Raw genomic sequence first — 15,797 nt, forward strand, 5'->3', positions numbered from 1 at the left:
CATTAGCGGTGCTTAAGTTTAGCCCAAATAGAAAATCAAACTCATTTTAATGTCAATTCCAGATGATGAGGTATTTTTCTTTTTTTAATAGAGTTTCTCTTCTTATTTTGTTAATTTTTTTTATAGTTTCTGTAGGAGTTATCTATTTTAATGTTACTGTTCTTAAAAGATTTTATTTTTTCTTGTTTTCTTTCCCCACTGGGCTATTTCCCCTGTTGGAGCCCCTAGGGTTATAGCTTTCTGCTTTTCCAAATAGGGTAGTAGCTTAGCAAGTAATGATAATAAACTGGGCTATTGAGAGGTCTGGTAACTGTTTACATATGAAAGAAAGGGTTCTCTGGATACGAGAAAATTTAGTTTGCCAAATATGCAAAGCAAATATACTTATTCAATGGAGGGTAAACTGATAATAATGCCAGTAACAATCTTTATATGATGTGAAACATTATTGGAAGGGTGTATAGTTATCATTAATAGATATGTGATATTACTTATCGCGACCTACTGTAGTAATTTTTTATTACACAGATCAGGTTATTTGTAAATAAAGTGTGTGTGTGTATATATATATATATATATATATATATATATATATATATATATATATACAGATATATATATATATATATATATATATATATATATATATATATATACAGAGAGAGAGAGAGAGAGAGAGAGAGAGAGAGAGAGAGAGAGATGTGTATATATATATATATATATATATATATATATATATATATATATATATATATATATATATATATATATATATATATTATTAGATATTGAAGATACAGTGAAGTATATAGAGATATTAAGGGAGGATTTCTAGCATGTAAATATACAAGAAAATTATGATTTACTGAAGGTTTAAAATCATCTAAATTTGACATTTAGTCTGATACCACACAGGTAGTCCCTTTAAACATATTTATGGTAGTATGTAAGACTTTTGGAAGGCTTAACGGTAAGCGAAAAAATAACCTCCTTCCAACTTCCTCGCCACATAAACATCAATTCTTTCAACAGCTCCACAACTAAAGCAAACCCTTTTCACCCAACAATCCACCTCGAAAATAGCAATTCAATTCCAATAAAGATCTCAATAACTTCACAAAGGAGCACTTCTCACGCCTCTAACGAAAATAGGACCCAATATTGGCCCAGGGAATGTCACTCTTCCATTTTCATCGAAAAGTTCATGAAGAACGATTCCTTTGGAAAACTGGAATAGCGAGTCAATGAATATTGGAAACTAGTCAACGCGATCCGTCAAAAAGGGTGGCTACATACTTAGATATGCACTCCCATACACAGATTAAACCCTTTCCACCACCCTCCCTATTTCCTAACTACAACACGGCAGTTTCAACAATTTGTGGGAGATAGTGGTTTGCGAGTGTACCTCTCGGGGTAACCCCCCCCCCCCTCTCACTTCGGCATGAGTACTCCCTCTCCCCTTACCAAGAGAACATGGAGAGACCGAATATTCATGTGTTTGGCAATGCAGCTCAGCGTGACAGGATATATATATAAATATATATATATACATATATAATATATATATATGCTTATATTTATATATATATATATATATAATATATATATATATATATATATATATATATATATATATATATATATATATATATATATATTTATATATATATATATATATTTATATTTATATATATATATTTATATTTATATATATATATATATATATATATTTATATTTATATATATATATTTATATTTATATATATATATATATATATATATATATATATATATATATATATATATATATATATATATATATATATATATAGCCTATATATATATGTTTATATATATATATATATATATATATATATATATACATAACGTTAATAGTTTTATGGCAGAACAATATCACCCTTTGAGTAAAAGGAATGTAATTAAATACTTATATCTTGATTCAAACTATTCTTTGATTTATAAAATTTTTTTTCTCTCTCTCTCTCTCTCTCTCTCTCTCTCTCTCTCTCTCTCTCTCTCAAGGATGTCATTAACCCTTCAAAATATATAGCCAGACACTTCCTCTTTATTATACATGGGAGATGACTGTATGTCTTCTGTTCTTCTATGGCAAACCTATATTTTATTTCATTAAATCATATGCAGTGGTTTCTTTGTGGCAATGTCATCAACATGAGATTGATAATGGAAAAGGTGAATATCTAATTAGTGTTTTAATATTCAAGCAAAAAACAAACAGTGGCATGATGCCAATGATGAATTATTTTTTACTTCTCCTTCCTACTTCATCATTGTCCCTCCTGCTCATTCAAGCTTTATAAATGTTCCTTCTCATTTTTGCTTTACCATTGCTCCTCCTTCTCAATCCTATTTTATCATTGTTCTTCCTCATTCGTAATTTATCGGTTTTCCTCCTCATTCCTGCTTTATCGCTTGATCATTGTTCCTTCTTCTCATCCTTGCTTTACGTTGTCTCTCTCTCTCGCATCCCTTCCGCCTCCTTCCTGCTTTATCGGGATTCCTCCTCACCCCTGCTTTATCCTTATATCACTGTTCCTTCTTCTCATCCTTGCTTTACCATTGTTCCTCTTTCACATTCCTGCTTTATCATTGCTCCTCCTCATTCCTGATTTATCAATGTTCCTCATTTTCATTCCTATCTTACCATTGAGTCTCCTCATTCCAGCTTTATCACTGCTCCTCCTTCTCAATCCTGCTTTATCATTGTTCTTTCTCATTCCTACTTTATCATTGCCCCTCCTCCTCATTGCTGCTTTATCACTTCATCACTGTTCCTCTTTCTCATCCCTGCTTTATCATTGTTTCTCCTCCTCATTCCTGCTTCATCATTGTTCCTCCTCCTCATTCCTGCTTTATCATTGCTCCTCCTTCTCAATCCTGCTTAATCATTGTTCCTTCTCATTCCTGCGTTATCATTGCTCCTACTTCTCAATCCTGCTTTATCATTGTTCCTTCTCATTCCTGCGTTATCATTGCTCCTTCTCATTCCTGCGTTATCATTGCTCCTCCTTCTCAATCCTGTTTTATCATTGTTCCTTCTCATTCCTGCGTTATCATTGCTCCTCCTTCTCAATCCTGTTTTATCATTGCTCCTTCTCATTCCTGCGTTATCATTGCTCCTCCTTCTCAATCCTGTTTTATCATTGTTCCTTCTCATTCCTGCGTTATCATTGCTCCTACTTCTCAATCCTGCTTTATCATTGTTCCTTCTCATTCCTGCGTTATCATTGCTCCTCCTTCTCAATCCTGCTTTATCATTGCTTCTCCTTCTCAATCCTGATTTATCATTGTTCCTCCTTTTCATTCCTGATTTATCATTGCTCCTCCTTCTCAATCCTGCTTAATCATTGTTCCTTCTCATTCCTGCGTTATCATTGCTCCTCCTTCTCAATCCTGCTTTATCATTGCTTCTCCTTCTCAATCCTGATTTATCATTGTTCCTCCTTTTCATTCCTGATTTATCATTGCTCCTCCTTCTCAATCCTGCTTAATCATTGTTCCTTCTCATTCCTGCGTTATCATTGCTCCTCCTTCTCAATCCTGCTTTATCATTGTTCCTTCTCATTCCTGCGTTATCATTGCTCCTACTTCTCAATCCTGCTTTATCATTTTTCCTTCTCATTCCTGCGTTATCATTGCTCCTCCTTCTCAATCCTGCTTTATCATTGCTTCTCCTTCTCAATCCTGATTTATCATTGTTCCTCCTTTTCATTCCTGATTTATCATTGCTCCTCCTTCTCAATCCTGCTTAATCATTGTTCCTTCTCATTCCTGCGTTATCATTGCTCCTACTTCTCAATCCTGCTTAATCATTGTTCCTTCTCATTCCTGCGTTATCATTGCTCCTCCTTCTCAATCCTGCTTTATCATTGCTTCTCCTTCTCAATCCTGATTTATCATTGTTCCTCCTTTTCATTCCTGACCTGATTTATCATTGCTCCTCCTTCTCAATCCTGCTTAATCATTGTTCCTTCTCATTCCTGCGTTATCATTGCTCCTCCTTCTCAATCCTGCTTTATCATTGCTTCTCCTTCTCAATCCTGATTTATCATTGTTCCTCCTTTTCATTCCTGATTTATCATTGCTCCTCCTTCTCAATCCTGCTTAATCATTGTTCCTTCTCATTCCTGCGTTATCATTGCTCCTACTTCTCAATCCTGCTTAATCATTGTTCCTTCTCATTCCTGCGTTATCATTGCTCCTCCTTCTCAATCCTGCTTTATCATTGCTTCTCCTTCTCAATCCTGATTTATCATTGTTCCTCCTTTTCATTCCTGATTTATCATTGCTCCTCCTTCTCAATCCTGCTTAATCATTGTTCCTTCTCATTCCTGCGTTATCACTGCTCCTCCTTCTCAATCCTGCTTTATCATTGCTTCTCCTTCTCAATCCTGATTTATCATTGTTCCTCCTTTTCATTCCTGATTTATCATTGCTCCTCCTTCTCAATCCTGCTTAATCATTGTTCCTTGTCATTCCTGCGTTATCATTGCTCCTACTTCTCAATCCTGCTTCTTCATTGTTCCTTCTCATTCCTGCTTTATCACTGTTCTTCCTCCTCATTGCTGCTTTATCACTTATAACTGTTCCTCTTTCTCATTCTTGCTTTATTACTGCCCCTCCTCATTCCTGTTTTATCAACCCCACCCCGCCACACCCTACTCCTCATATCTGCTTTACCAGTTTTCCCCATTCTCATTCCTAACTTTATATTCAATTCAACAAAACCTGCATTCCCGTAAGTAATGAAAAATAATACAAAAACTTGCATTATAATGCAAGCGCTTACGTGCACATAAATCCCCCCACCCCACCCCCTTGATCTCAAATAATTTTGACATTCAGGAGAATATTGCCAACTCGAAGTTATGACAAACACTGCATACGATACGTTCAACCGATTACGATACTATATTGCATACCATATTGGCTGTAATCTGGGAGAGCTATCGTAGCCCAATCTATTAGCCCCGTATTTTTGCTTGAGAAATGTTATAAGATGCATAAAATGCTAATAATTTCACATTCTATTGTATAAAAGTGTAAGAATATCAATGTGAAATGAATAAAATTTAGTGTTTATGATTAATAAATACAATGTAATGTTCGCATATTTTCTTACATTTTATATTATAAACGCAGAAAGCTACACCGTGCAATATAAAGTATTTGCTTCGGTGATCACATAGAGTATAAATTCAAAATCAATATCTCCTTGGATATGCAACTTGACTTTTAGAATTGCCGCATAAATATAGCAGTTATATTTTCAAAAGATATATAGCATAACAATATGAGCTTTCCAACTTATTTCAAATATGAAATATATTAAATTTTCATGTTCCTCTTATAATATTTTCCTAGCATGGGTTCTCACCCTGTAAGGGGGCCCATAGCAGACTATTAAAAACAATACATACAAAAATATTGTTAGAAATCAGAATATGAATATAATGCACAACTCTGTAGTCATGAAAATTCAACTAAGCGAAAGTCAACTAATTAAGCCTTCCAATTGATTAATTTTTTTCCTAGATAAATCAAAAATTTCCTTTCGAGCCTTCCCATTGATTAATTTTTTTTCCTAGATAAATCAAAAATTTCCTTTCGAGCCTTCCCATTGATTAATTTTTTTTCCTAGATAAATCAAAAATTTCCTTTCGAGCCTTCCCATTGATTAATTTTTTTTCCTAGATAAATCAAAAATTTCCTTTCGAGCCTTCCCATTGATTAATTTTTTTTCCTAGATAAATCAAAAATTTCCTTTCGAGCCTTCCCATTGATCAATTTTTTTTCCTAGATAAATCAAAAATTTCCTTTCGAGCCTTCCCATTGATTAATTTTTTTTCCTAGATAAATCAAAAATTTCCTTTCGAGCCTTCCCATTGATTAATTTTTTTTCCTAGATAAATCAAAAATTTCCTTTCGAGCCTTCCCATTGATTAATTTTTTTTCCTAGATAAATCAAAAATTTCCTTTCGAGCCTTCCCATTGATTCATTTTTTTTCCTAGATAAATCAAAAATTTCCTTTCGAGCCTTCCCATTGATTCATTTTTTTTCCTAGATAAATCAAAAATTTCCTTTCGAGCCTTCCCATTGATTAATTTTTTTTCCTAGATAAATCAAAAATTTCCTTTCGAGCCTTCCCATTGATTAATTTTTTTTCCTAGATAAATCAAAAATTTCCTTTCGAGCCTTCCCATTGATTAATTTTTTTTCCTAGATAAATCAAAAATTTCCTTTCGAGCCTTCCCATTGATTAATTTTTTTTCCTAGGTAAATCAAAAATTTCCTTTTGAGCCTTCCCATTGATTAATTTTTTTTCCTAGGTAAATCAAAAATTTCCTTTTGAGCCTTCCCATTGATTTTTTTTTTTCCTAGGTAAATCAAAAATTTCCTTTTGAGCCTTCCCATTGATTATTTTTTTTTCCTAGGTAAATCAAAAAATTCCTTTTGAGCCTTCCCATTGATTAATTTTTTTCCTAGATAAATATAAAAATTTCCTTTTGAGCCTTCCCATTGATTAATTTTTTTCCTAGATAAATATAAAAATTTCCTTTTGAGCCTTCCCATTGATTAATTTTTTTCCTAGATAAATATAAAAATTTCCTTTTGAGCCTTCCCATTGATTATTTTTTTTTCCTAGGTAACTCAAAAAATTCCTTTTGAGCCTTCCCATTGATTAATTTTTTTTCCTAGGTAACTCAAAAAATTCCTTTTGAGCCTTCCCATTGATTAATTTTTTTCCTAGATAAATATAAAAATTTCCTTTTGAGCCTTCCCATTGATTAATTTTTTTTCCTAGGTAAATCAAAAATTTCCTTTTGAGCCTTCCCATTGATTATTTTTTTTTCCTAGGTAAATCAAAAATTTCCTTTTGAGGCTTCCAATTGATTAATTTTTTTTGCTAGGTAACTCAAAAAATTCCTTTGGAGCCTTCCCATTGATTAATTTTTTTCCTAGATAAATATAAAAATTTCCTTTTGAGCCTTCCCATTGATTAATTTTTTTTTCCTAGGTAAATCAAAATTTTCCTTTTGAGCCTTCCCATTGATTATTTTTTTTTTCCTAGGCAAATCAAAAATTTCCTTTTGAGCCTTCCCATTGATTTTTTTTTCCTAGGTAAATCAAAAATTTCCTTTTGAGCCTTCCCATTGATTATTTTTTTTCCCTAGGTAAATCAAAAATTGCCTTTTGAGCCTTCCCATTGATTATTTTTTTTTCCTAGGTAAATCAAAAATTTCCTTTTGAGCCTTCCCATTGATTATTTTTTTTTTCCTAGGTAAATCAAAAATTTCCTTTTGAGCCTTCCCATTGATTAATTTTTTTTTCCTAGGTAAATCAAAATTTTCCTTTTGAGCCTTCCCATTGATTATTTTTTTTTTCCTAGGTAAATCAAAAATTTCCTTTTGAGCCTTCCCATTGATTAATTTTTTTTCCTAGGTAAATAAAAGATTTCCTTTTGAGCCTTCCCATTGATTAATTTTTTTTCCTAGGTAAATCAAAAATTTCCTTTTGAGCCTTCCCATTGATTAATTTTTTTTCCTAGGTAAATCAAAAATTTCCTTTTGAGCCTTCCCATTGATTATTTTTTTTTCCTAGGTAAATCAAAAATTTCCTTTTGAGCCTTCCCATTGATTAATTTTTTTTCCTAGGTAAATCAAAAATTTCCTTTTGAGCCTTCCCATTCATTAATTTTTTTTCCTAGATAAATCAAAAATTTCCTTTTGAGCCTTCCCATTGATTAATTTTTTTTCCTAGGTAAATCAAAAATCTCCTTTTGAGCCTTCCCATTGATTAATTTTTTTTCCTAGGTAAATCAAAAATTTCCTTTTGAGCCTTCCCATTGATTAATTTTATTTCCTAGGTAAATCAAAAATTTCCTTTTGAGCCTTCCCATTGATTAATTTTTTTTCCTAGGTAAATCAAAAATCTCCTTTTGAGCCTTCCCATTGATTAATTTTTTTTCCTAGGTAAATCAAAAATTTCCTTTTGAGCCTTCCCATTGATTAATTTTTTTTCCTAGGTAAATCAAAAATTTCCTTTTGAGCCTTCCCATTGATTAATTTTTTTTCCTAGATAAATCAAAAATTTCCTTTTGAGCCTTCCCATTGATTAATTTTTTTTCCTAGATAAATCAAAAATTTCCTTTTGAGCCTTCCCATTGATTAATTTTTTTTCCTAGGTAAATCAAAAATTTCCTTTTGAGCCTTCCCATTGATTAATTTTTTTTCCTAGGTAAATCAAAAATTTCCTTTTGAGCCTTCCCATTCATTAATTTTTTTTCCTAGATAAATCAAAAATTTCCTTTTGAGCCTTCCCATTGATTAATTTTTTTTCCTAGATAAATCAAAAATTTCCTTTTGAGCCTTCCCATTGATTAATTTTTTTTCCTAGGTAAATCAAAAATCTCCTTTTGAGCCTTCCCATTGATTAATTTTTTTTCCTAGGTAAATCAAAAATCTCCTTTTGAGCCTTCCCATTGATTAATTTTTTTTCCTAGGTAAATCAAAAATTTCCTTTTGAGCCTTCCCATTGATTAATTTTTTTTCCTAGGTAAATCAAAAATTTCCTTTTGAGCCTTCCCATTGATTAATTTTTTTTCCTAGATAAATCAAAAATCTCCTTTTGAGCCTTCCCATTGATTAATTTTTTTTCCTAGATAAATCAAAAATTTCCTTTTGAGCCTTCCCATTGATTAATTTTTTTTCCTAGATAAATCAAAAATTTCCTTTTGAGCCTTCCCATTGATTAATTTTTTTTCCTAGATAAATCAAAAATCTCCTTTTGAGCCTTCCCATTGATTAATTTTTTTTCCTAGATAAATCAAAAATTTCCTTTTGAGCCTTCCCATTGATTAATTTTTTTTCCTAGATAAATCAAAAATTTCCTTTTGAGCCTTCCCATTGATTAATTTTTTTTCCTAGATAAATCAAAAATTTCCTTTTGAGCCTTCCCATTGATTAATTTTTTTTCCTAGGTAAATCAAAAATCTCCTTTTGAGCCTTCCCATTGATTAATTTTTTTTCCTAGGTAAATCAAAAATTTCCTTTTGAGCCTTCCCATTGATTAATTTTTTTTCCTAGATAAATCAAAAATTTCCTTTTGAGCCTTCCCATTGATTAATTTTTTTTCCTAGGTAAATCAAAAATTTCCTTTTGAGCCTTCCCATTGATCAAATTTTTTCTTCCTAGGTAAATAAAAAAATTTCCTTTTGAGCCTTCCCATTGATTAATTTTTTTTTCCTAGGTAAATAAAAAATCTCCTTTTGAGCCTTCCCATTGATTAATTTTTTTTCCTAGGTAAATCAAAAATTTCCTTTTGAGCCTTCCCATTGATTAATTTTTTTTCCTAGGTAAATCAAAAATTTCCTTTTGAGCCTTCCCATTGATTAATTTTTTTTCCTAGATAAATCAAAAATTTCCTTTTGAGCCTTCCCATTGATTAATTTTTTTTCCTAGATAAATCAAAAATTTCCTTTTGAGCCTTCCCATTGATTAATTTTTTTTCCTAGGTAAATCAAAAATCTCCTTTTGAGCCTTCCCATTGATTAATTTTTTTTCCTAGATAAATCAAAAATCTCCTTTTGAGCCTTCCCATTGATTAATTTTTTTTCCTAGATAAATCAAAAATTTCCTTTTGAGCCTTCCCATTGATTAATTTTTTTTCCTAGATAAATCAAAAATTTCCTTTTGAGCCTTCCCATTGATTAATTTTTTTTCCTAGGTAAATCAAAAATTTCCTTTTGAGCCTTCCCATTGATTAATTTTTTTTCCTAGATAAATCAAAAATTTCATTTTGAGCCTTCCCATTGATTAATTTTTTTTCCTAGGTAAATCAAAAATTTCCTTTTGAGCCTTCCCCTTGATTAATTTTTTTTCCTAGGTAAATCAAAAATTTCCTTTTGAGCCTTCCCATTGATTAATTTTTTTTCCTAGATAAATCAAAAATTTCCTTTTGAGCCTTCCCATTGATTAATTTTTTTTCCTAGGTAAATCAAAAATTTCCTTTTGAGCCTTCCCATTGATTAATTTTTTTTCCTAGGTAAATCAAAAATTTCCTTTTGAGCCTTCCCATTGATTAATTTTTTTTCCTAGGTAAATCAAAAATTTCTTTTTGAGCCTTCCCATTGATTAATTTTTTTTCCTAGGTAAATCAAAAATCTCCTTTTGAGCCTTCCCATTGATTATTTTGTTTTCCTAGATAAATCAAAAATTTCCTTTTGAGCCTTCCCATTGATTAATTTTTTTTCCTTAGTAAATCAAAAATTTCCTTTTGAGCCTTCCCATTGATTAATTTTTTTTCCTAGGTAAATCAAAAATTTCCTTTTGAGCCTTCCCATTGATTAATTTTTTTTCCTAGGTAAATCAAAAATTTCCTTTTGAGCCTTCCCATTGATTAATTTTTTTTCCTAGGTAAATCAAAAATCTCCTTTTGAGCCTTCCCATTGATTATTTTGTTTTCCTAGATAAATCAAAAATTTCCTTTTGAGCCTTCCCATTGATTAATTTTTTTTCCTAGGTAAATCAAAAATTTCCTTTTGAGCCTTCCCATTGATTAATTTTTTTTCCTAGGTAAATCAAAAATCTCCTTTTGAGCCTTCCCATTGATTAATTTTTTTTCCTAGGTAAATCAAAAATTTCCTTTTGAGCCTTCCCATTGATTAATTTTTTTTCCTAGATAAATCAAAAATTTCCTTTTGAGCCTTCCCATTGATTAATATTTTTTCCTAGGTAAATCAAAAATTTCCTTTTGAGCCTTCCCATTGATTATTTTTTTTTCCTAGGTAAATAAAAAATTTCCTTTTGAGCCTTCCCATTGATTATTTTTTTTTCCTAGGTAAATCAAAAATTTCCTTTTGAGCCTTCATATTGATTAATTTTTTTTCCTAGATAAATCAAAAATTTCCTTTTGAGCCTTCCCATTGATTAATTTTTTTTCCTAGATAAATCAAAAATTTCCTTTTGAGCCTTCCCATTGATTAATTTTTTTTCCTAGGTAAATCAAAAATTTCCTTTTGAGCCTTCCCATTGATTAATTTTTTTTCCTAGGTAAATCAAAAATTTCCTTTTGAGCCTTCCCATTGATTAATTTCTTTCCTAGGTAAATCAAAAATTTCCATTTGAGCCTTCCCATTGATTAATTTTTTTTCCTAGGTAAATCAAAAATTCCCTTTTGAGCCTTCCCATTGATTAATTTCTTTCCTAGGTAAATCAAAAATTTCCATTTGAGCCTTCCCATTGATTAATTTTTTTCCTAGGTAAATCAAAAATTCCCTTTTGAGCCTTCCCATTGATTAATTTCTTTCCTAGGTAAATCAAAAATTTCCATTTGAGCCTTCCCATTGATTAATTTCTTTCCTAGGTAAATCAAAAATTTCCATTTGAGCCTTCCCATTGATTAATTTCTTTCCTAGGTAAATCAAAAATTTCCATTTGAGCCTTCCCATTGATTAATTTCTTTCCTAGGTAAATCAAAAATTTCCATTTGAGCCTTCCCATTGATTAATTTCTTTCCTAGGTAAATCAAAAATTTCCATTTGAGCCTTCCCATTGATTAATTTCTTTCCTAGGTAAATCAAAAATTTCCTTTTGAGGCTTCCCATTAATTTTTTTCCTAGGTAAATCGAAAAATTTCCTTTTGAGCCTTCCCATTAATTTCTTTCCTAGGTAAATCAAAAATTTCCTTTTGAGCCTTCCCATTGATTAATTTTTTTTCATATGTAAATCAAAAATTCCCTTTTGAGCCTTCCCATTGATTAATTTCTTTCCTAGGTAAATCAAAAATTTCCTTTTGAGCCTTCCCATTGATTAATTTCTTTCCTAGGTAAATCAAAAATTTCCATTTGAGCCTTCCCATTGATTCATTTCTTTCCTAGGTAAATCAAAAATTTCCATTTGAGCCTTCCCATTGATTCATTTCTTTCCTAGGTAAATCAAAAATTTCCATTTGAGCCTTCCCATTGATTCATTTCTTTCCTAGGTAAATCAAAAATTTCCTTTTGAGCCTTCCCATTGATTCATTTCTTTCCTAGGTAAATCAAAAATTTCCATTTGAGCCTTCCCATTGATTCATTTCTTTCCTAGGTAAATCAAAAATTTCCATTTGAGCCTTCCCATTGATTCATTTCTTTCCTAGGTAAATCAAAAATTTCCATTTGAGCCTTCCCATTGATTCATTTCTTTCCTAGGTAAATCAAAAATTTCCATTTGAGCCTTCCCATTGATTCATTTCTTTCCTAGGTAAATCAAAAATTTCCATTTGAGCCTTCCCATTGATTCATTTCTTTCCTAGGTAAATCAAAAATTTCCATTTGAGCCTTCCCATTGATTCATTTCTTTCCTAGGTAAATCAAAAATTTCCATTTGAGCCTTCCCATTGATTCATTTCTTTCCTAGGTAAATCAAAAATTTCCATTTGAGCCTTCCCATTGATTCATTTCTTTCCTAGGTAAATCAAAAATTTCCATTTGAGCCTTCCCATTGATTCATTTCTTTCCTAGGTAAATCAAAAATTTCCATTTGAGCCTTCCCATTGATTCATTTCTTTCCTAGGTAAATCAAAAATTTCCATTTGAGCCTTCCCATTGATTCATTTCTTTCCTAGGTAAATCAAAAATTTCCATTTGAGCCTTCCCATTGATTCATTTCTTTCCTAGGTAAATCAAAAATTTCCATTTGAGCCTTCCCATTGATTCATTTCTTTCCTAGGTAAATCAAAAATTTCCATTTGAGCCTTCCCATTGATTCATTTCTTTCCTAGGTAAATCAAAAATTTCCTTTTGAGCCTTCCCATTGATTCATTTCTTTCCTAGGTAAATCAAAAATTTCCTTTTGAGCCTTCCCATTGATTCATTTCTTTCCTAGGTAAATCAAAAATTTCCATTTGAGCCTTCCCATTGATTCATTTCTTTCCTAGGTAAATCAAAAATTTCCATTTGAGCCTTCCCATTGATTCATTTCTTTCCTAGGTAAATCAAAAATTTCCATTTGAGCCTTCCCATTGATTCATTTCTTTCCTAGGTAAATCAAAAATTTCCATTTGAGCCTTCCCATTGATTCATTTCTTTCCTAGGTAAATCAAAAATTTCCATTTGAGCCTTCCCATTGATTCATTTCTTTCCTAGGTAAATCAAAAATTTCCATTTGAGCCTTCCCATTGATTCATTTCTTTCCTAGGTAAATCAAAAATTTCCATTTGAGCCTTCCCATTGATTCATTTCTTTCCTAGGTAAATCAAAAATTTCCATTTGAGCCTTCCCATTGATTCATTTCTTTCCTAGGTAAATCAAAAATTTCCATTTGAGCCTTCCCATTGATTAATTTCTTTCCTAGGTAAATCAAAAATTTCCATTTGAGCCTTCCCATTGATTAATTTCTTTCCTAGGTAAATCAAAAATTTCCTTTTGAGCCTTCCCATTAATTTTTTTCCTAGGTAAATCGAAAAATTTCCTTTTGAGCCTTCCCATTAATTTCTTTCCTAGGTAAATCAAAAATTTCCTTTTGAGCCTTCCCATTAATTTCTTTCCTAGGTAAATCGAAAAATTTCCTTTTGAGCCTTCCCATTAATTTCTTTCCTAGGTAAATCAAAAATTTCCTTTTGAGCCTTCCCATTAATTTCTTTCCTAGGTAAATCAAAAATTTCCATTTGAGCCTTCCCATTGATTAATTTCTTTCCTAGGTAAATCAAAAATTTCCATTTGAGCCTTCCCATTGATTAATTTCTTTCCTAGGTAAATCAAAAATTTCCATTTGAGCCTTCCCATTGATTAATTTCTTTCCTAGGTAAATCAAAAATTTCCTTTTGAGCCTTCCCATTAATTTTTTTCCTAGGTAAATCGAAAAATTTCCTTTTGAGCCTTCCCATTAATTTCTTTCCTAGGTAAATCAAAAATTTCCATTTGAGCCTTCCCATTGATTAATTTCTTTCCTAGGTAAATCAAAAATTTCTTTTTGAGCCTTCCCATTGATTAATTTTTTTTCCTAGGTAAATCAAAAATTTCCTTTTGAGCCTTCCCATTAATTTCTTTCCTAGGTAAATCAAAAATTTCCATTTGAGCCTTCCCATTGATTAATTTCTTTCCTAGGTAAATCAAAAATTTCCATTTGAGCCTTCCCATTGATTAATTTCTTTCCTAGGTAAATCAAAAATTTCCATTTGAGCCTTCCCATTGATTAATTTCTTTCCTAGGTAAATCAAAAATTTCCTTTTGAGCCTTCCCATTAATTTTTTTCCTAGGTAAATCAAAAATTTCCTTTTGAGCCTTCCCATTAATTTCTTTCCTAGGTAAATCAAAAAATTTCCTTTTGAGCCTTCCCATTAATTTCTTTCCTAGGTAAATCAAAAATTTCCTTTTGAGCCTTCCCATTAATTTCTTTCCTAGGTAAATCAAAAATTTCCATTTGAGCCTTCCCATTGATTAATTTCTTTCCTAGGTAAATCAAAAATTTCCATTTGAGCCTTCCCATTGATTAATTTCTTTCCTAGGTAAATCAAAAATTTCCATTTGAGCCTTCCCATTGATTAATTTCTTTCCTAGGTAAATCAAAAATTTCCATTTGAGCCTTCCCATTGATTAATTTCTTTCCTAGGTAAATCAAAAATTTCCATTTGAGCCTTCCCATTGATTAATTTCTTTCCTAGGTAAATCAAAAATTTCCTTTTGAGCCTTCCCATTAATTTTTTTCCTAGGTAAATCGAAAAATTTCCTTTTGAGCCTTCCCATTAATTTCTTTCCTAGGTAAATCAAAAATTTCCTTTTGAGCCTTCCCATTAATTTCTTTCCTAGGTAAATCAAAAATTTCTTTTTGAGCCTTCCCATTGATTAATTTTTTTTCCTAGGTAAATCAAAAATTTCCTTTTGAGCCTTCCCATTAATTTCTTTCCTAGGTAAATCAAAAATGTCCATTTGAGCCTTCCCATTGATTAATTTCTTTCCTAGGTAAATCAAAAATTTCCATTTGAGCCTTCCCATTGATTAATTTCTTTCCTAGGTAAATCAAAAATTTCCATTTGAGCCTTCCCATTGATTAATTTCTTTCCTAGGTAAATCAAAAATTTCTTTTTGAGCCTTCCCATTGATTAATTTCTTTCCTAGGTAAATCAAAAATTTCCATTTGAGCCTTCCCATTGATTAATTTCTTTCCTAGGTAAATCAAAAATTTCCATTTGAGCCTTCCCATTGATTAATTTCTTTCCTAGGTAAATCAAAAATTTCCATTTGAGCCTTCCCATTGATTAATTTCTTTCCTAGGTAAATCAAAAATTTCCATTTGAGCCTTCCCATTGATTAATTTCTTTCCTAGGTAAATCAAAAATTTCCATTTGAGCCTTCCCATTGATTAATTTCTTTCCTAGGTAAATCAAAAATTTCCATTTGAGCCTTCCCATTGATTAATTTCTTTCCTAGGTAAATCAAAAATTTCCATTTGAGCCTTCCCATTGATTAATTTCTTTCCTAGGTAAATCAAAAATTTCCATTTGAGCCTTCCCATTGATTAATTTCTTTCCTAGGTAAATCAAAAATTTCCATTTGAGCCTTCCCATTGATTAATTTCTTTCCTAGGTAAATCAAAAATTTCCATTTGAGCCTTCCCATTGATTAATTTCTTTCCTAGGTAAATCAAAAATTTCCATTTGAGCCTTCCCATTGATTAATTTCTTTCCTAGGTAAATCAAAAATTTCCTTTTGAGCCTTCCCATTAATTTTTTTCCTAGGTAAATCGAAAAATTTCCTTTTGAGCCTTCCCAT

At 31.1% G+C, this 15,797-nt stretch overlaps 1 protein-coding gene across 1 annotated transcript; it reads right to left on the minus strand.

Annotated features, from left to right (window-relative positions):
• Nucleotides 1–2,926: 2,926 nt before the first annotated feature.
• Nucleotides 2,927–3,349, minus strand: LOC137639805 (eukaryotic translation initiation factor 3 subunit A-like). Its single transcript, XM_068372047.1, has one exon. It carries the CDS (start codon nucleotides 3,347–3,349, stop codon nucleotides 2,927–2,929), a length of 423 nt encoding a protein of 140 aa, XP_068228148.1.
• Between the last annotated feature and the right edge of the window lie 12,448 nt (nucleotides 3,350–15,797).

The sequence above is a fragment of the Palaemon carinicauda genome, chromosome 4 (genome assembly GCF_036898095.1).
Source record: "Palaemon carinicauda isolate YSFRI2023 chromosome 4, ASM3689809v2, whole genome shotgun sequence".
In the NCBI taxonomy this organism is placed as follows: domain Eukaryota; kingdom Metazoa; phylum Arthropoda; class Malacostraca; order Decapoda; family Palaemonidae; genus Palaemon; species Palaemon carinicauda.

Coding starts and splice junctions, on each gene's coding strand:
- LOC137639805 (XM_068372047.1), bottom strand. CDS start 3,349: ATGAAAAGGAGGAACAATGATAAATCAGGATTGAGAAGGAGAAGCAAT.